The sequence below is a fragment of the Netta rufina genome (assembly GCF_964035555.1).
Source record: "Netta rufina genome assembly, chromosome: 5".
NCBI lineage: Eukaryota > Metazoa > Chordata > Aves > Anseriformes > Anatidae > Netta > Netta rufina.
This window is the reverse complement of record NC_140128.1, coordinates 37,549,523-37,576,540: the sequence shown is the minus strand read 5'-3', so window position 1 is coordinate 37,576,540 and position 27,018 is coordinate 37,549,523. Positions and strand designations below refer to the sequence as shown.

General features: G+C 40.2%; 1 protein-coding gene across 5 annotated transcripts in view; it reads left to right on the top strand.

Moving 5' to 3' along the window:
* NRXN3 (neurexin 3) overlaps nucleotides 1–27,018 on the top strand; it is a gene marked incomplete at its 5' end in the record, with an annotated part of 932,654 nt that overhangs the window by 656,445 nt on the left and 249,191 nt on the right. For all 5 annotated transcript variants that reach the window (XM_084286893.1, XM_084286894.1, XM_084286895.1 and 2 more), the window contains one exon: nucleotides 18,644–18,825. In XM_084286893.1, coding sequence (XP_084143019.1) covers nucleotides 18,644–18,825 — 182 coding nt within the window. The remainder of the gene's footprint in view (nucleotides 1–18,643; nucleotides 18,826–27,018) is intronic.

Sequence of the window (27,018 nt, the reverse complement as noted above, 5' to 3'; positions counted from 1 at the left end):
AGCCCTAGCAATTCATGACTCACTCGCAGTGGTATTGGAGGCAGTGCAGTTAAAACCTTTGTGGGCTTTTTCTCTCTATGATAAACCTGTGAGCAGATGTCCTTAATACAGAGCTTTGTCAACTGAGAAAAATTTCAGTGGTTCTAAATGTACTAGCAAAGAAAAACCTTTAAAATCTCTACAATGTGCCCTTGTGTGCTCTGCATCCTTTAGAAGCAGTTGATGAGTTTAAATCCACGTTCACTGGTACTTTCAATGTGTTTTGGCACTCTGACAAACTATTTAAAACTTTTGTGTTTTCACAGCTAATTATATTTCCTTCCTGGCAGCATTAGAGGCAACAGCATCAAACCAAAGGAGATGCTTACATAGAAATATATACATAAAACTCCTTAAAGCACATTTCTTTTGAACTGATGTGTGGGAAATAGTACAGAACCACAAAGTAGACTCAATATTAAGAAATACTGAAATAACAGGATGCAACAATATCCACCTGTCAGAAAGGCAAGTGTTAGTCTTTGTTGATAAAAGTCACGCTTCATGATGACTTCAGTCTTTTCTGTCTTCTCTGAATCAGGCAGTCTGGTTCACTTAATGTGATTAAAGTTCCCTAGGTGATGCATCAAGAAGACTTTTTTTTCTTTTTGTCTTTAGATACAGTATGGGTAGCTCTCTTTCTGCAGTAGTGGGTATATCAGCTTATCGGTGTAAGGGAAGGGGAAGTAGAACAGGAGTTAATGCAAAGCAGTTGCCTGATAGGGCAACTGATTTAAAATCTATGAAATCTCCATTAGGAGGTTTATTGGGGGCAAACAGTCAATCCTAGCGTATTGCATCATTTGCTAATGCTGCCTGCTGTTTATTTGCTTGCCTCTTGCTAGAAGAGTTTGTGTCCCAAGTAATGGAGCGTTCTTCTATCACTGCCTCTCTGTGCACCCTGTAAAGATGGAAGCATTTCTCTTCTCCACTTTGCAGAAAGGGAGAGGGAGGCTCTGAAACTCACCTGCTGTCCCAGAACAAGCCAGCAGCAAACCTAGGAACATAGCCCATGTACCAAGCTCCTTATCTGCTGAACTTCCAGAGGGAGGCAGCAATTGCAGCTAGCCCCTTCCCAGCGTGCAAGGGTATGTTCCTGTGTGTGGAAGAGCAGAGGAGATAATGTTAGAGAAGGAATTGATTAGGAGCAATTTGCCAGGGGAAGGGAGCTGTACTGTGAGCTGTCAGCAAGTAATGAAGCAAGGATGCCAATTGACAGGTGGACCAAAGACTTTTCAGTAGGAGGGAGGAGGAAATCGGTTCCAGGATGCAATTGCTCTAATTGAGGCTGTGAAGAGATAAATGGATAAAGTTTGCAACAGCTGGAGGCTGCACTGAAGGAAAACTTTGAGGGTTTGTTATCCTCTCAGGAGGTCTTTTAGTCACCATGGTGATGCCTCTGGCAGACATCAGCAGGGGTGGGCGGGGAGGGGGGGGGGACAGTAAAACCAAACCCGATGTCAAACAAAAGCCCCCAAGCAAAAGGTTCCGGGTATGTGGGGGAGGGGTGTGGAGACATAAATATTGGTGGTGATGTGCTTCGAACTGGCACTGTAAGCACACGTCTAACGGTGCCGGGATGCCATGGTTACAAGCTCTGTGTAAAAATGTCAGCAGTTACACAGCAGTGCGTGTTGGACACCAGGAGCAGAGGTGTGGGCACCAGGTTTTCAGGGCCCATAGGTGCTTCTGCAGGACAATTTCTGTGTGTCCACTGGAAAAAAAAATGAAAACTTTTCATGTATGAAAATCACAGTAAATTTAATGGTTGGCATAAGTATTAAGAAGGATGGTCACATGAAGGTCAGCTTCAGAACCACAAGGGAGCAAGCATTGTGTCTCACTGTTGGCAAGAAGCAGACTATTTTCTTACAGCAGCAAGCACTGCACAGTAGTTGGTTGGGCCATTGAAGGACTTAGCTGGAAGGAAGTACTTCGACTAGAGAGAGCTGATCAATTCTTTTACTTTTTGTTTTCAATTCTCAGCTACTTCTTCATTTCTCCCAATACCACCACACCCCAGTTTCTTCTCATGACTGCTGCCTGTTTATTTTTGGTGTTGCTTTGGAAGTTTATCTCAGTACTCACTACATGCATCTTTCAAACACTCTTTAAATGGGCTATATGTATACTATACAGCTTCTTAAAATCTCATCAGTTACTCCTTCTAGTTCTGGATAATTTATGTAAGAATATGGGTAACTCCACCCTTTTTTGCTTACAGACTTTTATCTGTTTTTCTTGGCAAATTTAACTAGGTTAATAATTTGAATTCAAGTGAATGAATGGAAATGCATGCTTTTCAGATGTCTATGTTTCAACATTATTGATGGATACCTTGGTGTTGACAAGATTATTTGCTTGTATAGGGGTGGCTGGTAAAAGATCAGGATCCTCTTGGCCAGCACTGAACAAACCAATGAGTAATCTTAGTTGCTGCATAGGAGCTGGTACTCTGGAATGTCGAAATGGAGGCAAACGAATGTAGTAAGAAACACAAGGAAAATCAAAGGAATAATGGGAGCTGCAGTAATAGGTTTGTGTGCCTGGAAGCAAGAAGAACTTGATTTCAGAGTGCTGGAAAGGATGTAATTTCAGAGAGCAATACCTCTGGATTGTATTGCAGTAGTCTCTAGAGAGTCTAATCAGTGACCAACCTTACATGATATGCACATGTAACTAGGAACTTAATGACACTGTTCCGTCTGATTAAATGCTACTTACCCTAGCCGTCGTTTCATAACTCGCTTCTCATGGGTCTTGAAGATGTACATCATGGGAGAAGAGTTGGAGGAAATAATGTTGGGATTTGTCTTCCTTTCTGCATGCAACGGGTAGCATGGAAGGAGGAATAAACACGAGTGCAAAAATGTATGATGATGATGTTGTTGAAGTAAAAATGAGTTTTGCTATCTGATCAAAGGAAGCTACTTCTTTAGCTTTTCCCCATGTAATGAAAAGGTTTATAACAATATGCTTGCTGTATGTAAAATGAAGCATTTCAGTTGTATATTACTTAATGAATCTATATGTAAATATATATTATATATATAAATCTATATATAAATATAGGTTATAAATCTATGCATCTGAAATTAAGGGTTAAGTGATAATATGATGATGGAAATCGCTGGAGGAGTTGGGCTCAATTATCCTTGTGGGGTCTCTTCCAACTTGTGATATTCTCTGGTTCTAAATTCATGCTTTCCCATAAACTTCTTAAGCAAGGTGCTGTTAAAAGGTGTGTGGAAGGGAAGTGAATGGCTCTTATGTGTGTTTTTTTTTTTTTTTTTTGTTACATGGGCATCAGTAGTTTACAACTGCTGTGGGACCTGAAACTTGTGCTTTTGGGAGTTTATATGGCAAACTTCTGCTTTATTTCTTTTTGTGCTGCCATTATGTTGTTGTTTTTATGGTTTATCTTGATTCCTTTGTTTCTACAAAATTAATCTTAAGTCATGTCAGAAAAATCCAATGTTTTTTTTGTTACTAATGTTCTTGAGATTGCTAACTTGTTTAACCAGCAGTTAAGAGAGTTGCCATTTTGTGAGTCATTGCTGACTGAACACAGAAATGTCATAGCTGCTCAATAGCTGGATTGCTTTATTTTCAGTGAGGACACAAATAAGACCAAGTTATTCACTAGTTATTCACACACCAAGTTATTCACTACAAGACCAAGACATCCACTAGCACGCGAGCTGCGTTTGTTCTTCTGTAAAGCATTTTTTATATATGCTGGGGTAGTTTAGCCCTAACCACAGCAGTGCAAATTATCTCACACGAGGCAGTCTTAAACTTTTTTACAGCGTATACCCACTTGACTTAACTCAGAAGATAGGACTCTATATCTTTTGCATTTTGTGTTTGGTTTCTAGGGTTTTTCCACTGGATGGTCTAGCTGCCATGTAAATCATTTCCTCCTCCTTGACTGTGATAAGAATTGGTTACCGACAGTCTATGCCTAATGCCAAAATAACCAGAAAAATGTCTATTATACTTTTTCACTGTGTGGGGGATACATCTGCTCTTGCAGTGTTTTGTGAAGATTTCCTTGAAAGAGAGAGATCTGTTTCACTCACTTGTGGAATATGTTAGAGAAGAATGCAACTGATGGAGGAATTTCTTATATGTTCTGTAATAGATAGAAAACTTCATTAGCAGCAACTTCAGGTTTCAAATAATTATTTTCCCCTAGTATTTCCTCATTAGGTTACAGAAGGTATTGTATTTGAGTAAGAGTTAAGGTGCAAGTAGATGCTGTCTTAAGTACTGCAACTGGGCATGTTTTCATTCATAATTAAATGTATTTGCATTTTCAAGTCATGGACCAAATATGAATTGCTCTAGACTGACATTTGTTGCAATGTCAGAATGTCACTCCCTTTCCTCGTGTTTTTGACTTCATTGTTCTGCTGTGCCAATTATTGTGCTCTTTTCTATCCAGCATTTTATGACTTTACTGGAGGATCAAATGGAGAGAAAAGGCAGAGAGTCCTGTTTATATTTAAACCATTTTAAGATTTAGCAAAAGTGATAGGGAAACTGTAGGTAAAAAGAAATGAAATAATGCCTAAACATAACGAGTAACTCAAAGTTTGCCCTGTAAGGAAGATACCTCTTGGAATTGTCGGTGAGCCTTTGAACAAATTAGAATAAGGCCATATAACAGCCTACACTTCTGAGGCCAGTGAAAGAAAATGGGCTTTTTCTTGAGTTTACTTTGTGTTGTTGCATCCTGATGGTTTTAGTAGTACTGAAGGGAAGATACAGTTGTCAGAACGACATGTTAGAAGGACTTCCCTGAAGAAACCACAGCTCCCACAGGCTTTGTGAGCATCTTGTAACAACAGTCTCTTTTGGAAAAGCAAAAACAATCCTGTAGTAATCTTATTCCCTGCTAAAGGTAGAACAAAGCTGTGAGTTGGATCTGGAGAAGAACGCCTAAATCTGAAGAGCCAGTCTGTAGCTCCAAGTCTACTACATGACAGAGACTATTTGACTTGGTCACAATGAAGGAGAAAACATTAGATTAATTAACTGGGTTTCTAGGCACGTTCCCACCATAAGGAAGCAATTGCCTGGAGAAGCTACGGAATGTCCTTCGTTTGGCATATTCAAAACATAACTGGACAAGTCCTTGAGGATCTTGATCTTGTCAGCCCTGCTTTGAGTTGGAGAAGAGGGGAACAGTGTGACTTTGAGAGGTTCCTTCCAATTATTCTACAGTTCTTTGCTTCTAGGCAATTGTAGGAAATAAGCCGATGTGATCTTTGTGTTCAATAGACGCAAGAAGTTATGGTTCCTGATGGTTGAGCCATCAGTTACTCAGCGTTGCCAATTTAACTTCAATGCAAGGTGCAGTTCTTGGAAGTTACTCTTCATCTTGGGCCAAATTCTGTTTGTTATATTGTATTCAGAAGGATGTTTCTAAAAAATTAAATGTAAGTCATCTGAAGTTTAAAAACCTAGGGTTTATTTAAATAATAATAATTTTTAAATCTGTCTACTTTTCTCACTCTCTGAAGAAGTCAAAGATGTAAGTGATTGTGCTATTTGCATTCTCTCTAGCTGTCACCTGTAGGGCTCTGGAGGATGCAATTGCTGCAGTTTGAGGAAGAATGAGTGACCCTTAACATGGGGCTTAAGGGGCATTCCAGGCCTAGAGATGAAAGGATGAAGAAAAAATCCTCTGTATTATTGAAGCGTGTGAAAGGCATGAAAGAGTGAGAGGTAGATCAATAGTTTGCATTTACAGTGCAGGAGAGAAAAAAAAGATATACTGGGATTTATTTTTCCAGCTTACTTGAGAGAGATTTCTTCAGCTTCCACGCACACACATCATCTTTAGGAAGAACAGAACTGGGGTTTCTGAAGAATTGTATGCCTTTGGCATCCTGTCAGGTGTACCAAAAGTGCACTCTTCTCCACGCTACCTGCCAAAGAAATGATCTATCAACTAAATGCTTTACTGGGACTGTAGCTGGCATTTGACAATCAAGCTATACTAAAATATCGAGGGTCAGTGCTCAAAGAGATGGAGATGAAGATGCTCTTGAAAGATATGAATGAAGGAAATCTTTATCAATTAGAGTAGGGGGTGAGGTTAAGAGGATGTATTCTATCCATTTTAGCTGTTTCCTTAGCCTTATTCATTTAAATTTGCTATCTAAAACCTCTTAGTAATACCTGTTAAATGCCATATGGTTAACTGAGTCCCTGCTCCCTGTCTAAGTAGGTGTTTGCATAGCAGCTGTAAGTAGTCTACCATAGTACTATGTGGTGATGGGGTGCATTGCTTTTTAATACAATGACAGGTTCATTTCAAGGCAAGCAGTTAAATTCCTCCTGATAATTTATATAAACCCTCTTCAAGAATAGGATGTGCCAGGGCATTTAAGATCAAACGCTGTATACAGGTGCAAAAATGTAGCGTTAAAGCATAATTTAAAATTTGTAAGAGATTACAATAGCCTTCTCTGTGAGAATGTTATGGATATTATCTGTAATATTCATAGAAACTTATTGCTTCTGTGCCTGAAGTCACCTAATACTTTCAAAATGAAGTGTAGGGAAATTGCTGTGATCATTAGATCAATGCAGGCAGCCCACAGCCCTTTCAATAACATGTCTCACACAAATGAGTATATTGTGCCATGCTACTGAAGGCCATGCACTCTGGGTCTCTGAGATGATGATGCATTTTATAGTCTAGTTTTTAACTGCTGATTTCCTGACAATATACTTGCCTCAGATGAACTTTTGGAGAGTGGCTGAATATCAAAGCCATAAGAGCCTGTGGTAGCCTCTGCCTGGGGTAAGAAGTGTTGGCTTCTTGTGGGCAAACGTGACTTGTGCGATTTGTCTGGTGATGTTTCTCATAGCAGTGGGAATATCTTGATCAGCCGGTGCTGTTGAGGCTGTGTGTTACATGAGGAGTTGGACTCAGTGATCGTTATGAGTCCCTTTCAACTCAGGATATTCCATGGTTCCTGTATTGGCCTGCTCCTCCAGATGAGGCCCAGGTGCAGCTTTGCCATTGAGTCCCATGTTAGGAGCTGTTGCTGCTTGTAGCTGTAAGACATAGGCCACTCAAGTCTGGTGCAAAAACTGTGATGTCTGGAGAAGCTGCTTTCTAGTAGAATGATGAAAGAGGTGTGGGGTGGCAGTGCTTTTCTGCTAAACTTCGTATTTTGCCTTGAAAGAAGGGTAGCCAGGCATGGGAGATTAGATGTCTCCCTTGAGTGATATTACGATTGTAATGGGGATGGCAGAGGATGCCGGGAAAGAACTGATACCAAAGACAAAGCAAACTGGCTGAGGGGAAGAAAGTCCTGGGTCAAGGTGAGCGAGTTATTCAGAACCACTGTGCTTTTTCTCTCCTCAGCTGACTTTCTTCAGATACAGTTGTTCTTGAATGATCACAATCAGTATATCAAAATAAACGCTTTAGAGAGTAAGGTAAAAGGAGTTGCTGGCAAGACTGTAAATCCTCTCATGGAACAAATGATAACTCAGCTCAAGAGCCCTTTTGTCCTGGGAGTATGGGAAGGATATAAATTCTCTGAAAGTATCTGTCAGTCGGAATTGCTCTGCATTCATCATGCCAGCCCTCTGCATCATTCATGAATGTCATAAGAGACTAAAGAATTGGCACTTCATGGTGAGAATGATTAAACAACCATTACACTTGTCTTTTACTTTGGCACAGTACCTTTTAAACAGATCGCCTGTATAAAGCTTACACCAGTACACCTCTTGTAACGATGACTGTCTTTTCATGGTGGTGAGAAGAGAAGAAAACTAAGAAAAGTTGCGTTATCATTTATGGAGGGGTTTGTATGCTGTACTATTAGTTCTGGATTGTTTTGTTTTTGCATTCCCGCTATGTGACCTTGGGGGGAAGGTTAGAGAGTCTTTGGGAAGGTAAGCTTCTAAACAGGTATTTTTTCTCATCCCTGGCCTTCCGGTAGTTGTAATGGATAATGATGTATTTGGGGTGAGGTGAAAAAGCTCAGAATTCCTAGTGTAGGTTTTCTTGGCAGACCAAAACAGCCCCACTTAATTCTAAAGGACTAGTCTGTGTTTACAGTAATAAGTAGCAAAAGAGTAGGTTTTCAGAATGAAACTTGCTATTTTTATAGCATGCTTCTGAAATGCTTGTGGCCAGCAGGTTAGAGTAGCTTTGCTGCAGACTTGGTGTGTGATTTAGTCACCTTCTGTGGCTCTGGGGAGTATCTAGTAGCTAGTATTTGGAGTCTAACCCATTTCCACATTCAAGCCTGAAAGTTTGGGCTTTGGTCTCCTGCTGTGGAGACCATAAATGTAAACTGTATTTACTGTTTTTTTCTACATAGACTATAGAAATGTGAACGTGTGTTTAAGGAAGAAAAAAGAATTACTTACTCTTACTGAGTGGCCAGTTTAAAACAAGCAAAACCTTGTATTCTGTATGTTATCTCTTCTAAACATGAGGTGAGTAAATGAAAGTGAGAGAACAGTGCTTGTGTTTGTAGTTATTTTTTTTTTCCTGATAGTTCATTTGTTTTAATGCCATAAGCCATAGCTTAAGGATCAAAACTAGAGAGAATTTATTTTAGGGAAGAACTGAACGGGCTGGGATCAGTAATAGCACTCTAGCCTCCATCCATTCTGAGCTGTCTAGGCCATCTTGTTACCATTCAGATTCTGAAAAACTATTTTAGTTAACTAACATCCCTGTTCTCACTCCAGGCCCCAAATGTGCTATGAATCCTACTGTGCTTTTGTCTGCTAACAGTAGTCTCTGAGTTAAGTTCCTCTGGCATGCTGCCTTCTGGGCTTCTCCAAGGACATTCTCTCTGTGGGCTGTTTTATCAGGAAATGCCAAGAAATAAGAAATCACATTCAGATTCCAGTTTCTCTTTGGCAGATGAATGCAACTAAGAAATTCTTGCATCTGCTTTTACTGAATTTAGTTACCATTGCCCCGATGAAGTTTCTCACCAGGTGGCAGGTAACATTTTCTCCCTGATATCTGCGCTCCCAAACCTGTCCTGCAAGGGTCACAGTAACTGGGCACTGTTCTCTGGGCACTTACACTCAGCTATTTTCATATTTCAGTTGGAGGATTTTTAACTTTTTTTGACTGCTTCTGGTGCATTTTGGTTTTAAGACTTTTGTCTTCCTCTAATGCAAGTTCTGTATTTGTTACAAGCAGTACATGTTTTTTGTAAGATGTTTTTGTTTTTCTGTGGTGCATAGAGAAGTCCTGGAGGGATTGTCCTTGTGGACCTCTTTTAGATTGATGTCTGTCATATGTCTGCCTAAAGATGTGGGGGCTGAAATTGATGATTCAACTGAAAGACAGGACTTGTGGGCTGAGGCTGGTGGTACGATAACACTCCACGAGGCAAGGTTGACACTGAGAGGATAGATAAAGGGACAGATCACTGTGTCTTCCAGTATAAGAACTAGGGAACATCTATTTATCAAGAGCAAGTATGAAAAATGAAGGTGATTCTTCACTTAATAGAGTAACAGGCTGGAAGGGACCTTAGAAAGTCTCTACTTCAAACCCCTGCTCGGAGCAGGGTCAGCTATGAGGTCAGATCAGATTGCTTGGGATTTCATGTAGTCAGGTATTGAGAACTCCATGCATGGAGGCTCTCAAATCTCCTTGAATGACCTGTTTGACTGTGTATCTGTCTTTGTGAGGAGGAAAAAAAAACACTTTTAATCCCGTGAAGTCGGAATCTCTTATTTCAAACTATGTCCATTGCTGCTTGTTCTCAAGTTATTCATCAGTGAAGGCCATGGCTTTTGTCTTCTCATTAACTTCTGTGCAAGTGCTGTGAGATTGCCCTTAGGTCCCCTTGAAGTTGTTTTCTCCAAGATGAGTAAGCCCAATTCCTTTGGTCTTTCCTAACAGGCCAGACACTTCAGTCTCCTGTGACAGTATTTGTGGCCCTCCAGTGAACTCACTTCAGTTTGTCAATGTCTGTTTGTGTTAGGGTCCCCAAAATTGGATGCATTACTCTAGATATGGTCTAACAAACACTGAATAAAGAGGAATAATCACTTGAACTGCTGGCTGCGGTCCTCTCAATGCAGCTTAGGATGCTGCCAGTTGCCTTTGCTAAAGCACATGGCTGGCTGTTCAGCTAGCTGAATCAGTGACAGAGTTAAGTATGTGAAGCTGAATGTTTGTAAGCCATTATTGTGAATGCAAAACTTCTAAATGCTTTCAAGGGGAGACTTGATAAATACCTGGAAATTAGGTCTGTTTGGAATTACTGTATAAATGAACTGTATAAGGCTGAGGCAGTGTCTAAAAGGGCTCACAGTCTGGGTGTGTACTTTAAGGAAGTAACGCTTGCTTTGTTCTCTGTTTTCCCTGGGTGTCCACTTAAGGTCAGTGATAAAGATATGACAATGAATTAGTTAACACGTTCATTTTATGTAAATGAAAATACTAACAAAGAATATTTCCTGGCTGTAATCTGTTATGTTTAAGTTGGTACGTCTTCGGTAATCTTGGGCATACTTTAGTTAGCAGCTAATCCCTAAATTCCTTCCAAAATAGCAAATATCCCCGATGTGCCCTATCACTAACTCAGATTAGAGGGAAAAATTGATATTCTCTGTGTGCTGGATTTAGGGAAATTCATGGTTCAAGTGTGAACTTGAATCTTGGACTGACTGGTAGTTCTAGGAACACTCCCTTCCTCTTTCCCTTTTTTTTCGTCCAATCTTTTTAATGCAGTGTAACTAATGAGAAGCAGCATACTGTCTGATCCGATTGTTGGCTGATGCACACATATGGGGAGGACAGTGACTCGTACTAATTTGCTGTCATTGAAAAAGACAGACAAACAAAGAAGGCATGATCCAAATTGCTGCTTCCATTTTGAGTTAGTCTTGCAGATATCCTAACTCCTTTTTGCGTAGAATAAGCTTCTTCATATTTTATAGGTGGAAAGGAATTGCAGTTTCATAAAAAACAACGTATGTTTTCTGAGGAGGGAGAAGAAAATATCGTTCAATCTGCATCTCAGAAGATTGTCAAGAGAAAAAGTGTCCTGAAATGAAAAAGAGCTACTTCATAAGAAGTCTTTTTAAGCACAGATGCTTGTTTTTGGGGGGGATTAGACAGGAAGCTTTGTGTTCTTCAGGGCCTTATATTTTTTTATTCTTAGGCAGTTTAAAACTCTTGATTAAATAAATGGACATTTCAGCAGTCATGTCATAAAATGTATCAGGTCTGTCTCTGTTTTCTCCCAAGAAGGATCCTTTGAAGGAATAATCAAGTCAGATAATGATGGCCAGCTCCCCTGTAAACTTTGCTAAAGCACCTACCTTTAGTTCTTTATTATTAAGAAGGTGTTAAGGGTGGCTGATGTTTTTGCAAATATGGAAGGACAGAGGGAAGGGGGTTGGCAAGCTTCTTGGTATTAGTGCTGTTATTTTCTTACTTGAATCCTAAAACCATTTATGAATCTTAAATTCAGTCAACCTGCTTCTTGACTTTTTTTTTTTTTTTACCCCCTCAGTCCTTAATTAGTTTGATAATGGTACCTGTATACAGTGTGTGTAGTGGATAGCACCCATAGGAATAATTTTTAAATGTTTATCACAAAAACTGGAAATAGGAAACACATAATAGGTCTTCTCTAGACAATACAGATCTTCCAGCACACTTAGAGTTGACCCAGTTCTGGTGATTTCCAGTTATGAAGTCAGTCAAATCCATGCTATTCAGGAGTTTATTGCAAAATTAGGTAAGGATTTTACCTGTTTTAATCACTGTTAATCTTAATGGATATGGACACTCATTATCTGTCCTCAAAACATTCTTTTACCATTCTTTTAATTTTTTACTCCTAAGAAATTAATTTGGAGGAAACTCAGAGTTGCACAGTTGCACGGCCTCTTTGATGTGCCAGAAGGAAAAAGCTGGAAAAACAATTGTCAGAAGCTTTATTTTTTCTCAGTCTGTGTATATTTTTCCTGAAGAGAACAGCTAGTGCAAATAAGATGTTGAACTGAATAAAGCCATGAAGAGCTATGCCATTCTTTTCCTGTCTGTGAACTGAGTGGTCAAATACGCAGTTTGCCTTAAGCTGTGAATATCTGGGAGAGACCTGAATCTTTGGGGGTAGTAATCAGGTTAATCTGATTTACCTTTACTTATTACTTTTATTTTTATTTGAAACACTCAAAACTGTTGGGCAAAGACCTGGACGCTAGTTTGAGATTTTCATTCAGAGCTATTTCAGTCAAAACCTCTACTCTATTTGATCAGAGATTTCTATTAATCTGAACATAAATTGTTTTACAACTCTCCCTTGTTGTTTTGTTCATCTCCACTTGCTAGGGCAGAATAGTTCTCTCCACCTTGTTTTTTTGGGAGCTATGTTTTTTTTCATTACATGACCACCTAACATTTACTGCTGCAGGAAGCATCATCTCCTTATTGAGTTTCAGCAGTTGTGTGTCTGAACTTTTCTCGCCTGCTTTCATGCCAGAATTCTAACTTGCGTTCCTTTACTAATGCCTTAATTATTAGTAAACATGGTAGGACCTTTATAGTTACATACGATGTACCATAGGTGGCTCATCAGAAAAAAAAAAAAAATTAGAAAAATAGACTATCAGGAAATATAGTAGGACCATGAAGTAGTCACAAAAAGGAAAAAAAAAAAAAAAAAAATCCCCCCAAAAACGTAGCAATAGGGTAAGAAAAATAATAGGGTTATTTTGTTTTTATACTTCAGTCTGACTTCTAAAATTGTGTATCTTCCATTTCTTCCCTTATTAAGGAAAGTAAAAATAGTCTTCCAGTCCTTTTACCCAAATGTGAAGTAACACTATGTATTTAGAATCCTATGCAGAACAAAGGCAATAACTGAGAGAAAGGTACATGCAGTGTCTCGTGTTATTTTAGGTAGAGAGATGTTACCATGATAAATAACCCGAAATATCATTATGGTGAATTACCACCATGAGCAGGAGACTTCTGGCTGCATGAGCGGCAGGGGGTGCAGAGCACTGGTATGGTAAGAGGCTGTGAACTGCCCTGCGCTAGTCACAGCTGGCTCTGACGTGGGTGAAAACAGCCCACTGCATGCTAGAACTTCAACTGATCAGAGAAGCATGTAATGCCACTGCTCAGAAATGGTCAAGAACGGATGATAGCTGCTAGCGACAGTTAACACAGGAGGTGGCACGTGAGGAAGCATGGAAGGGGGCACAGAAGAAGGATTAGGAAAAGGCACATGCAAGGGGATATGGCTGGGGACGTGCTGGAGATCTTCTTGGAAACTGGCTCTCTGTGCCGGATGACATGTGCCTTTGAGGGCACTGCAGCCTGGGGTAGTGACATCCCTTAAGGAATGGGGCCCCTGGGATCCTGTGTGAGAACATGCACGCTGCTGAGGAACTCAGTGAGGCCTGTGGACAATCACGTGCAGGGGCATGCCTGGGGCCTACAGGGGACCTGTGCAGGAACAGCTATGTCCCTGAGGGACTGGGGTCTGGTGTAAAACCCATGCTAGCACACAGAAAATAAACAAGAAGTGGGGAATGGCAGAAAAACTTCCATGCATCAACCCTGATCTCCTGCACTGTCTCTGCGGAGGGCAGGGAGGATAAGGAGCCAAGTGTCATGTGCTGGGAAGTTCAGACTAGGAAGGGGATGGTTGATGGTGGGCTGCAGTTCAGGCAGAGGAGGGGGAGGAAAGGTATTTTCCTGAGTGTTTGTTTAATTGTTTATTGTCTTTATTTCCCTGTGCCTGAATAAAAACAAAAGTTTGTTAGCTGTCAGTATAACAATGTGAGATTACCTCAGTTCAGATTGTTTAGTCAATATTGTCATGAAGGAATGTGGGATTCTGGTCATAAATTTTTGTTCTTTTAACTCAGACCTGGTTAAAAGCTACAATCGTTACCTGAGATCCTTATTAATTTTCATGTTAAAGGCGCTTTTTGGTTTTAAAAATCTGAACTGTGCAGCTCACAGTACATTAAACTCATCCCAGTCCAGAGTTGCTGTTGTAAACTATGTCTATGTGTTCGTGGGCTGTAATATCTGTCAGACATGATATTTTCTTGGCCACAGTGAAGAATAGTTTGAGTTATGGTGTAGCCAAGACAAAATGGGCTGTTGATAAAATGACTTTGTAGATGCAAATAGAGAATGTTTTTATTTAACAGCAGGAGATTTGCAGAATCCCTAAGGGACAAAAGAAGTTATATCTTGTGTAAATGTGGCAGACTTGTTCTCTACTGCTTTACAGGATTAGTTCTAGGCAAGATGGAGCTGCTGCAGTTCTTCAGCATTGATTGAAGGATACTCTTCCTTAAGATAGATTTTGAGGACTTTGGGCAATGATTAGAAAAAATGATAACTGATTTAAAATTATAGATGGTGGTGCCAACTTCAAGTAAATGTTTCTTAGCACAACTCACTGTGAGGTTTTACTTGCTGTGGCTTATAACATTGCTGATAACTTTTCTGTTAGGAATTTTCTGTGATGAGGATTTTGCCTTGAACTATTTTGTTTTGACTGGAACTAAATAATCTAACAGTTCTGTCCATGAATGTAGCTAGCAAAATGCACAACTTCCCTAAGCTAAGTAGTCAGGCTCTGAACAGCAGCTTTGTCACATGTATTGTGACATGTCGGTCTCTAATTTTTTACATCTCTAAATACCAAAGTTATAGTAGTCAACTGCCATTTTGCTAAACTTTATTTTTATGAGAAATTGTAGTCTTATGTACACTAAACGGGTAGTGGTGTCCTAGTAGCTTAAATCTCTACAGTGTTTCCTTACCATATATTTCTTGGCTTCTCTGAGCTCCAAATTCTGCATGCAGCATCCCAGTAAAGCAGCTGAACATATTCTGCTCCTGTTTGTTTTCGCACATTTGTACGGTAAAGGTGGCCCAGGGCACTGTGAGAAGTGGGATTTCTCACAGTTGAGGAGGAAAATCATTTTTGTGCACTTGTATCTTTTGTTGTATTTACAAAGTGTGGGTAATATAGTGGAAGTAGTGAAACACTAGCAATAAATACCACGGAATTAATAGTCCCTCAGAATTCCTTGTTTCCAGGGCATGGTTGGGGTTGTTTATTAAATTAGTTATGCAACTAAGCCTTGAACAATGAGGAAAACCTAGACATCCAGTAGCTGCTCGTTAACAGTGTCCTATCCATCATCAGTCTTAAATAGAAATTGTCATGGGAGGAAGAGAAACTCTACTTTTTAATCTTGTTCGGTTCTCTTAAGTTTCAAACTCTGAGAACGATCTCATGGCAGCTGCAGTCAAACAGAAGCACTCAAGTCAAATGTTTGTTTGGATTTTTGTTTGCTTTTCTAATATGATCGCTTTGTAGTAGTAATTCCAATTATTCTTCCTCTTCAATTTTTAGTTAACATCTGCACCTTGTGTTTTTAGATAGGAGTGACTATTCTGTTTATACTTCAGGAGGAAAGCTAATTTATTTGTATGAAGTTAACATGACATGGATTTCAACACAGAGCAACTTGTATCCTGTATAGCCTCAAAGTGGAAGGAATCGAAAGGGGCACTTACATACACAACAAATAATAGTACATTCAGCTATGCACAGGTGAACCAACCAGCCCATCTATTATTATGCAGGTAATTTTGACCTGTACAATAAAGAAACAACTGCTGGCCATCAGGCTTCTGTTAAAAGGTTAGTTTAGGTAGTGATCTCTTGGTGGTTTCATTTGATGGAGTTTTGTGCATACAAGTAAACCCAAAGTACTGAATTTCTTCAAGTTAAGCCTAGAAACAAAAGCTGTGTTTTGTGAGGGAAAAATGAGCTCTGTTAAGCAGTTAAGTCCCATGACAGGCCTATGAAGACATAATTGGTTCTAATTGGAGCTCACAGGAGCTCTGACATGCTCTACCTGCAGCCAAATGGCTCTTAGGCAATGAAATCATCTGTCTTTATAAATAGCGAAGAACTCTCTTCCAAGTTTGTCTTGCCTCTTTTTTTTTTTTTTTTTTTTTTTTACCTGGTTATCAGGCCCTTTATAGGGGAAGCGGGGAGGTGGTAGTAGAAGGAAACCAACCAAACTTGCAGTTCAAGTGAGAATAGTTTTGGAAAGCAGGTTTTAATCCATGAAGTCATTAACAATACGTAAACTCATCTTGCTTTACTTAACATGCTGATGTGTCTTGCTTTAATCTGTAATGAAATACACACAGCTTTCAGAACAAGCTAATTACTGAAGGAAGATATTTGTAATGTAGTTTATAGTGGGCAGTTTGTATTCCCAACTATGGTGAAAGCCATAGATAATTCAATACACAGTCATTGCTAACATTGCTAACTTGGAGAGTTTACATATATAGTTGGGGATGTGTTTAAAAGCAAAGAAACAAAAACATACTCTACATATTTTGCAAGTCATGCATCTTCATCTTGATGAGCAGTTAGAGTTCAGTCTGTAGAATTAACCTTTCTGAAACTGAAATGATGCATGCTCAAAGTTCCAGTATGTCAGTGTGGTTTTCTGTTAACTCACACTTAAAAGTGAAATTTCCTACTTAGTTCTGATTTCAGACATCAGTTTGAGTTTACTGAGTGTGTGTTCTGGTGGGTATGCGGAGACCTGGAAGATAGGGAACATGGATGCGTTTTCACTCTTATCATTGAGTCAGCTGCTTATAAATCATTTCCCTTCTATGTGCCTGAGTTTTTGCTGTCTTGGTAATATGTGCTGAGAGGAAGCTTCTTAAACTAGGGTGAAGGGTATCAATTATTTCCACTAATATGTACTATTCAGTTGGAATTCAGGTCATGAAGAGCTTTACTGGAGCTGCAGCTTTGTAGGCAAGTGTTGAAGTGACCCATATAAGATTCAACCTGTTTCTTTATCTAGTTATGCTTATTCTTCTCAGGGTTATTTGATACACATTGCTGGTTGGTATACGTGGGGGGAGAAATAGCATTAGTTGTAGTTTCACTCAGACTGGAAAATGTACCGTGTTGTCCTGTGCTGTCCACAGATGTCGCATCCCTGGTGCTGAAATGGGAACTGGATATTTTTGCTTATTATTTTGTAGCTTGTGACCTGTTGTAATAGTACTTAGAAACTCAGGTACAGTAAGTGGCTGAGGCACTGAGATGTATTCCTGACTTGCCTGTAGATTTGGATCTGGAATGGCAATTTTAATCACATTTTCCAAGAAGCTCAGAGGCTGTTTTGATGAGTTATAAAAATCCTGCTCCTAACTTTGAGTGTTGAGTACAAGTGAGAAAGTGGTCTCTGAACACTTCTGCTTCTCAGCTTATTCATCTGTGATGGTAAATTTCTCACTGGTGTGTCTGTCTAACTGAGCTGAGATGGCCCTTGTAAATGTGAGAGGACAGCATTCAGGTTTGGAGAGGTTTGGTATTGTCCTTCTTAAAAAAAAACAAACAAAAAGGGAACAAATTTCCAAACAAATTATGCTGGAGATGCGTGTACTAGATTTCCAAAAGTCTTAAGCGGTGTTGAAAAAAATAGTCTCCCACTGTGAGGAGTCTTGAACTGAAGACAAGGTAAGCCTCAAAGAGGCCAAGTATTTCCTCTGAATACCCAAATAAGACTGAGTCCCATATCCCATGCTTCTGAAATAGATATTTGATTGGTTGCTTTTTGGTGTTTCTCTCTTCTTTACACTCTTCCCCCCTTTCTGTCCCCTGAAAAAAAAAAAAAAAAAAAAAAGCATTATGTTATCTGGCATTGTCTGGGATGATATTAAGCATTAGTGAAATCATTCATTCATGATAAGCGTTTCACTTATCTTTATCTCAAAGGCTGCTTGCCTTTATTTAGGAACCAAAATATCTCAGGCTCCCAATGTAAGTTATAATTTAGCTGGTTGCATACAGTAGAGAAGTCTTCAGTGATTTATACCTCAAGAGGAAGTGTGTTTGTTTGCTTGTGGTTCTCCTGCTGTTATGTATGTAGGAACATGAGGATGCTCTGAATAACATACATGCACATTTAGATTACTAACTGGAAGTATTTGGAGTCTTGAGTCCATGTTCATCTGAAGGATGAACTTTCCATAAGGAAGAAATTATGTTGTTTGTTATTGAGTCTAATGGTGCAAGGCTAATGGTGGGAGAACAGATACATTTTGTCTGATTTAAAAAGCTATTTCATCTTCTTATCTCTTTCTGTTAGAAAAAGCATCTAGCATTTCAGGGTTGTGGCTCAGCAAAGGAAAACTTGTGGAACACATGTGAGAGGGCAGTCTAAATAGCCATTTCGTGTGCATTATAACATGTGTTGTAAATATCCAAGAGGACTCTCCATGTCACTTGTCGCAAAATGTATTTTATTGTGCTGTCCTCCACTATTACTTAGCAGAGCCTGGAAAATATATTTCCCTCATTGACAAATTGATTTGCATGGAGTCTTCTCTGTGTGTTGTCAGTAGCCTCGTCAGTAGGGGGCCTTGATTTTCCCGTGTTAACTAATGAAAGCATATGCTTGCATATATTCCTTTTCAGAAGCCGCAGAATTATTTCCAGAGTTGACAAATAAATGAAACGAATAATTAATGCTTCTTTTTCTTTGGTTTTCTGTTTTGTAGCTGGTGCCACATATATATTTGGGAAGAGTGGAGGTCTCATCTTGTACACCTGGCCAGCTAATGACAGACCAAGCACAAGGACAGACCGTCTTGCTGTGGGCTTCAGCACAACAGTGAAGGATGGCATTCTTGTGAGGATTGACAGTGCCCCTGGGCTTGGTGACTTTCTGCAACTGCACATAGTGAGTATAGATAGACCCTATACTATTAATATAAAATAACAAGCGTCATACTCTACAGTTCTGTGTCTTCAGCACTCATCGTGTTTATTGAATGACCGAATGGGACGAACAGGGAGCAAAGATTTGGTGCCAGAAGAAGGGGAGCTGGTGTGTGTGTGTGCTCATTAGATTTTTGTATCAGTAGAATCTATTTGAGAACTGTAGAAGTACTTCATGGCAGAGTTAATCTACTTGACAAATGCATAGTCCTGAACTTATGGTGTAGTATTGCTATTTTCAAGAAGGCAAAGGATGAAATGGAGTGATAATTAATTTTTCTCACTGAGAAAGTTAAGTGAAAACTGACCAGATCCTCACCTACTGTAGAAAGAGCTGATCTAATCTGCTATTGCAAGCATCAGTTAGTTCAAAACAATGTGGCTTGCAAAAAGAAAATAAACTTTTCCTTTGTGAGAGCAAATATTCAAATATGGAAGTTGGGGTGAAAGTGGCTTTAGTGAAAGTGTGGAATTCTTTGAGAAAATGAGACTAAGACTGGAAAGTTTTTGAGAGGTGTTTTTTTTTTTTTTTTTTTTTTTTCCCCAGATGTGGTGGGGAGGGGGCTGGGAAGGAAGCACTTGTTTTCCTTTCTAAATGAAGTAGCCAAGACATTTACTAGAGGTAGAAGCTAGTCGTATTGCTTAATGCTCTTGTTTGCCATGTCTTATGCATCAATTCATAGTGGAAGAGGGATGTGACATTTGCAGGATTTGAATGAGCTGGGGAGTTGTTGACATTTCACTGGAACCTAGAGAAAGTATAAGTAAGCATGAGGAATGTCAGGGTCCAGTATACAGACCTGATGTGAATGACTGACAGTCTTAGTCTGCTGCTGAGTTACAGAAGAATTTACAATGTTTGGAGTCTTCTGGAAGCACTTGGTGTATTGCAGGGTGACTCTGAAGCAAGGGTTAAGGCTAGCACTCATTGCCACCATTTTAAAAATCCTGGCACTCTATTTTTTTACCATACCCTTTTTTCTTGCTTTCTCAAAGCAAACATTAAAAAACAACAACAAAAAGGCTAAAAAGCAGAAGATACTGTCAATATGAATGTTAAGCCTAATGGGTTAGAATTCCATAACTCATGTTAAGCATAAATGGTTGGACATAATTGAACGAGCCACTATATATTCTTCAGCTGTTGTAATAAAACATGTTTGTAAAATGCTATCAAGTAACTGGAGAACATGTGAGGAGAAGTACAGATATATGAATTTATTCAGTCTTAGGAAGATCCCATCTTAGTCTAAGATGGGATCTCGTTTCTTTTGGTTGCCTTCTGGGATGTTAATAGGGGAAATTGAAGTTAGACTCTTCTTGGTGGTGCTCAGTGGAAGGAAGAGGGGATATGTACACAAGTACCAAAATGGGATTTCTCAGAATTAATAATGAAGGCACATAGTCTTTCTCTATAACTTGGTTTTGAATATTATCAATTCTTCTCTTACGAATGAGTTCAACAGAACTTTTTTGACTTTTTCCTAACATTATCTGATATCTACAGACATCAGATATGTAAATCTAAGCTACTAATCGCTGTTGCTATTAGTGCTAAAAGTTCTGTTGACTGTTTGTGGTGTAGTTTGGCTAATTTTATGCCTGAAGATGTTCACTAGCAGGAAATACAGAACTAGTTGAACTTCAGTTTCTCTTTTGTGGTCAGGATGGATTTAGGAGCATTTGTCTTATATTTGTGAGTATCCAAAGCTAAGTTACGGTGCTCTCTTGGGCCTGTTATTACTGCTTATCATGTCTATCACCAACAATAGCCTTTTGAAATGACACTTTAAATGCGAGACGATATGCCCTCTGTCGTGGTTCCGCTCGAGTGGGCAGCCGAGCTCCACCACAGCCGCTCTCTCACTCCCCCTCCTCAAAGAGGAATGGGGAGAAAATATGTGAAAAGGGCTCAAGGATTGAGATAAGGACGAGAAAATCACGCAATAATTATTGTAACGGGCAAAACAGACTCGGCATAAGGAGATAGTAAGATTTATTGCCTACAACTAACAAGCGAGAGAAGTGAGAAAACAAAGAACAAAAAACCAAAAGCACCTTCCCCCCCCATCCACCCTCTTCCACCTCCTCCCCCCGAGCGGCGCAGGGGAACGGGGAATGGGGGTTATGGTCAGTCTACAGCACTTCTTCTCTGCCGCTCCTTCTCGGTCACTCTCGTCCCCTGTGCTGTGGGGTCCCACCCACGGGATGCAGTCCTTGATGAACTGATCCGGCGTGGGCTTCCCACAGGCAGCAGCTCTTTCAGAACTGCTCCAGATATGGGTCCGTACCACGGGGTCCATCCCTCAGGAGAAAACTGCTCCAACCTGGCTCCCCTACGGGCAGCAGCTCCTGCCAGATCACCTGCTCCTGCGTGGGCTCCTCTCCACGGGCTACAGGTCCGGCCCGGAATCTGCTCCGGCAGGGGTCTTCCACAGGCGGCAGCCTCCGTCGGTGCAGGGCCACCTGCTCCACCGTGGTCTCCTCCACGGGCTGCAGCGTGGAACCCTGCTCCACCGTGGTACTCCATGGGCTGCAGGGGGACATCCTGCTTCACCATGGTCCTCACCACAGGCCGCAGGGGACTTCTGCTCCGGCGCCTGGAGCACCTCTCCCCCTCCTTCTACACTGACCTTGGCGCAAGGCTGTTCCTCGCTCCTCTCACTCTCCCGGCTGCTGTGTGGCGCAGCGTTTTTTCCCTGTCTTAAATATGCTCTCACAGAGGCGAAAAACAACATCGCTTATTGGCTCGGATCTGGAAAACAATGGGGCCCTTCCCAAACATGGGGCAGCTTCTAGATCTTTCTCACAGAAACCACCCCTATGGCTCCCTGCTACCAAAACCTTGCCACGTAAACCCACTACATTCCACCCCTCGCCTCTGTTAAAAGCATATTTAAGACTACTCACAACATACTCTTACTTTACAATTATCACAACAACCTTCACAAACTTCACTTACATCAAAAAGAAAAAGAATTCACCACACCAAAATAAACATAACATCATCACAGCACCGACAAGGTGGACATTTTACACACACACACCACCCCTCGTCCCTTCACCACACTAACATATCACAGTTACTGCTTTCTTAAATTCTTCACAACTTGTACATTCCTAACAATCATCCTACACATATTTTTGCCCGTTACTTCTACTAACTATCATCCTTATCTCAAATTCCTCGAGCCCCACGTTGGGCGCCAAAAAGACTGTCGTGGTTCCGCTCGAGTGGGCAGCCGAGCTCCACCACAGCCGCTCTCTCACTCCCCCTCCTCAAAGAGGAATGGGGAGAAAATATGTGAAAAGGGCTCAAGGATTGAGATAAGGACGAGAAAATCACGCAATAATTATTGTAACGGGCAAAACAGACTCGGCATAAGGAGATAGTAAGATTTATTGCCTACAACTAACAAGCGAGAGAAGTGAGAAAACAAAGAACAAAAAACCAAAAGCACCTTCCCCCCCCATCCACCCTCTTCCACCTCCTCCCCCCGAGCGGCGCAGGGGAACGGGGAATGGGGGTTATGGTCAGTCTACAGCACTTCTTCTCTGCCGCTCCTTCTCGGTCACTCTCGTCCCCTGTGCTGTGGGGTCCCACCCACGGGATGCAGTCCTTGATGAACTGATCCGGCGTGGGCTTCCCACAGGCAGCAGCTCTTTCAGAACTGCTCCAGATATGGGTCCGTACCACGGGGTCCATCCCTCAGGAGAAAACTGCTCCAACCTGGCTCCCCTACGGGCAGCAGCTCCTGCCAGATCACCTGCTCCTGCGTGGGCTCCTCTCCACGGGCTACAGGTCCGGCCCGGAATCTGCTCCGGCAGGGGTCTTCCACAGGCGGCAGCCTCCGTCGGTGCAGGGCCACCTGCTCCACCGTGGTCTCCTCCACGGGCTGCAGCGTGGAACCCTGCTCCACCGTGGTACTCCATGGGCTGCAGGGGGACATCCTGCTTCACCATGGTCCTCACCACAGGCCGCAGGGGACTTCTGCTCCGGCGCCTGGAGCACCTCTCCCCCTCCTTCTACACTGACCTTGGCGCAAGGCTGTTCCTCGCTCCTCTCACTCTCCCGGCTGCTGTGTGGCGCAGCGTTTTTTCCCTGTCTTAAATATGCTCTCACAGAGGCGAAAAACAACATCGCTTATTGGCTCGGATCTGGAAAACAATGGGGCCCTTCCCAAACATGGGGCAGCTTCTAGATCTTTCTCACAGAAACCACCCCTATGGCTCCCTGCTACCAAAACCTTGCCACGTAAACCCACTACACCCTCTTACTTTGCAAAATATATGCAAGCTTTCCATGAGATCAGTCTTTTTGACTAACTGAAATCTACCACATGCTGTGTGCTGTCATATTCGAAGATGCTGCCCGTCTTCCTTTTTTCAAAGCCTTGTTCTTCCATTAGGCAATTTTTTTGTGTTGAAAGAAACAAGGCAATGGATCAAATGATTATATATAAAAAAAAAAAAAGTATAGGAGAAATATATTTGTATATCCTGACAGTTACAAAAGTTTATTAAACTGATAATTAAATAGAACTTTAAAAAGGTAATTGGTTAAACCATAAAGCAAGCTGTAGGAAGAAGAGTTAAACCAGGTATTAAAACAGGCAAAACGAGGTTAAGGTAACTCATTTAATATGTATTTAACAACTTGAATTTTCAGGAACAATTGTGTTGCTTTGTTTTTGTTTTTAAAAAAAATGATAAACTTTTCTGGATGAATGCTAGGGAGGTCTCTTCTTTGGGACCTTTCTGGATATTCCAGTCACTCTTATTTATTTTTTAAGGATGCTATCCACTGAATTCAGGCCTTCTTGCTCTTCCCTGAGTACTCTGTTGGTGATAACTGGTCACAAAAGCAATTTGGTGATCATTATTTTCTACTGTGCATCACTAGATTAAAATTTAATACAAAATTCATCGTATGGCCTATGGTTTATCAAGATCTGATACCATTTTTAAGGTTGTGAAAGTGGCTTGTGCTCTGAGGAGACTTTTTAATAGCTTCCATGTATTTTGAACACCATGTATGTTCTGGAGCATTCTTTATAATCTCTTTTTGTAAGAGGTTAAAAGCGAAAAAAAAGATATCTTTAGTAAAGACTTACATATGTGCTTGTTTAATTTATGTTGGTTCTGTTTGGATTCATTTTCTAATTAAGAGTCTTCGAGACATTGTGGAAATTCATTAGCTAAGGTATCTGTTTTATACAAGGAAAAAATAGAACCTCAGACTATTTTCTCTCCTGATTTACAATGAGGTATATGTTGGCAGCCCTGGGAAAATGCATGGCATACCTTCCAGATCAATGTCCTATAGGAAGCATGAGGTGTTTCTGTGAGCAGAACTAACTGTAGCATGTGGGTTGAAAGTGTTGTTACAATATCAGATCCTTTCTTATAAGATTTTTTTTTTTCCTTACAATTCATTCAAAGAATGAAGTCCAAGCGTGTACCAGAAAATTGCATTCTACAATGAATGTGTGGTTAAAAGACTGCAGATTTCACTTCTGGTTGTATGTTTCTATACTATCATTCACCTTATACTACCACACCTCCTACTTTATGGTATTACAACATGCAAAAATCTTTACAGAGAACAAACTGGGAGAGAAAAACAGCTGCAGGTTATAATGAATATCGTTCTGTTGATGACTACAGAGAGACAAATCATCTACCCATGCGTGCTGCTGTTTTATTTTGCAGCTCTAAATTTTTGTTTGTTTGTCAACTGTCATCTTACCTCTGGTTCCTCAGGCTGGTCTTCTAAGATGAGTAAGGGTTGGTAGTAAGAGTACTCCAATTTCTTAGAGTTTGCTTTTTACAAGCAATTAAGTTGAAGAAAAAATGGTAGTGATTTTGGAAGAAACACTGCTTAAGTAATCATTATGTTAATGAATATCTATCACTTAGCACCAGGTGGCAAATGAAGGCTACAGGATTTGATATAAAACATTCTGATTCTCAAGTGATAGATATGAAGAAAAAGTTTTCCCCAAGTTAAAGAGGACATTGCTAAATGAGAATCTGCAGATAAGGAAGAAAATGTAGGTGTATGTTCTGCTAAATTCATTCTTCAGTTATTGGAAAGACTCCTACCCTGTACTGATTGGCCAAAGTCTGTGTTTGGGTTTATGGCTCGAGAGGCTTCTCTGGCTCCTCTTTGCTAAAAGTCCCCTGGAGATTCTCTACAAAATTGCAGTGCCCAGCTGAGGTATGTCATCTGAGAAGAGACAGACAGCAGTAACACAAAAAAAAAAGTTGGAATAAGGAAAAGAATAACCATGGAAGGTGTATGATGAGCTGAGTATCTTGAGGACTAGGCAGAAATGATAAATGTTGGTAAAATAATAATAATAATAATAGCAATTGGTGTTTTTCTTTTCTGAGAGTTATGTTTATGTACTCAAGCAAGTAGAAAGAAGGGGGTTTACTTGAGAGTAGCTTGCTTCATTTTCCAGATGTTAGGTCTGTAGAGGCTGTAAATCATGTGGAGAGGAGAGGGGAGAAAAAAAAAAAGTTATGTGCTTCAGTTTCCTATCTTGTTTCATTTTACTTTTTTTTAGCTACTTTCATTATCCTTATGATTACTGTTTTCTTTTAAAGTGCATGTTTCACTGTGTTAGGCTTCCTTTTTTTAACAACTCAGACTTAATGTAGGAATAAATTAATTACTGTGAATACAAAAACTTCACCGTATCTTAATCTCACTTCTAGTGATAAGAGTTCAGTATAGTGTTGTTGTTCTTGCCTTTCCAAGCTTTAAACCGGTATAAAATAAGTCTTTGCTTGATACAGTTCTTACAGCATACCAAAAGTGATTGAATATTAGTATTCCAAAAGGTGTTATCACTTGAGGCTTAATGCTTATCATTTCTCTTTTCATTCAAGAATCAGTGTATATTTCTCCTGCTTAATACTAACCTGTAAGGTCCCATCATTTGTTTAAATTTAAATTCAGAGATAGATGTTTTATACTGAAGCATGCCAACGGATCACCAAAAGGTAAGGTGGGGCAGGGCCTTCTTCAGTGAAGCAAGGAGTTGTTTACTGACGGGCTAGATACAGGAGGCAATGTCTTCTGTAATGGGTATTTGTATAGCTTAGGAAGTGAAGCAACTGGTGCATGAGAACAGCTGGACCTATCTACTGGTTAGGGGAGGGGATTAGAATGAGTTTTCAAGCAAAAGATTATATTGTCTGGATCCTTGGAAAGTCTAAAAAAAAAAAAAAAAAGATAAAAAAAAAAAAAATGAAGACACTTTAAACCAAGACAAAACCCAGCAACCTATCTGAAGGTGTACTCTGCAGGTCTTCTGTAACTATTCATATATAAAACCTATCTGAATGCAGCTTTCTGTTACAAGTGAGTTCTCTGGTGCATACTTCTGAATTGGTGCAACTTGGGGATTAACATATGCACAAAGACACAAAAGCTTGACTGCTAACCTTACAGACAAGGTGTGGCATATGAGCTGAATGAAGGAGTCAGAGCAGTTACAATTTATGTTAGCATATGAAGATTCAGTGGAGTTTCTCTCTCACTTCACATATATTTTTATAAACGTGTAACTGTAGTTTATCAACTCTTCAAGTTATCCGCGTGGACCATGTATTGTGCTGCCACCGTAAGGGTGGGGATGGATGTATTGATCCTTAGTAACAATGGGTAACTTAGACTCTGTAATGCTTGTTGAGCATTGCAGACATGTTCTGAGGATCACACAGAATGCATCACAAGTGTCTACCTCCTCTCTATAATTATTGCTGAAACTAAATTGTAAGTCACATCTTCTTTTTTGCTTAGATGGCAGTAATTTTCAGATGAGACTTGACTGTTAATTACACTCTATTTCTTTATGTTGATCGCAGATGATTTAAGTGCATCTGTATTAATCACCATTGAGAGAGATTAACATCATCTACACGGTCAGTTACTACTTCTCTTGAGAGAGGAAAATAACTTTTTGTTAATGACTGGTAAATTCCTAATTTACTTGAACTTGTTTGCAAGAGGATTTAAGACTGCCCAGTGTTATGATTCATCTGAACAAGGGGGAAGAGAGAAAAATAATATTAATGAATCACTTAAATACTAAAAGCTAAGAAATTGGGCAGAAGACCAATGTATGTGTAACATGGATATCTA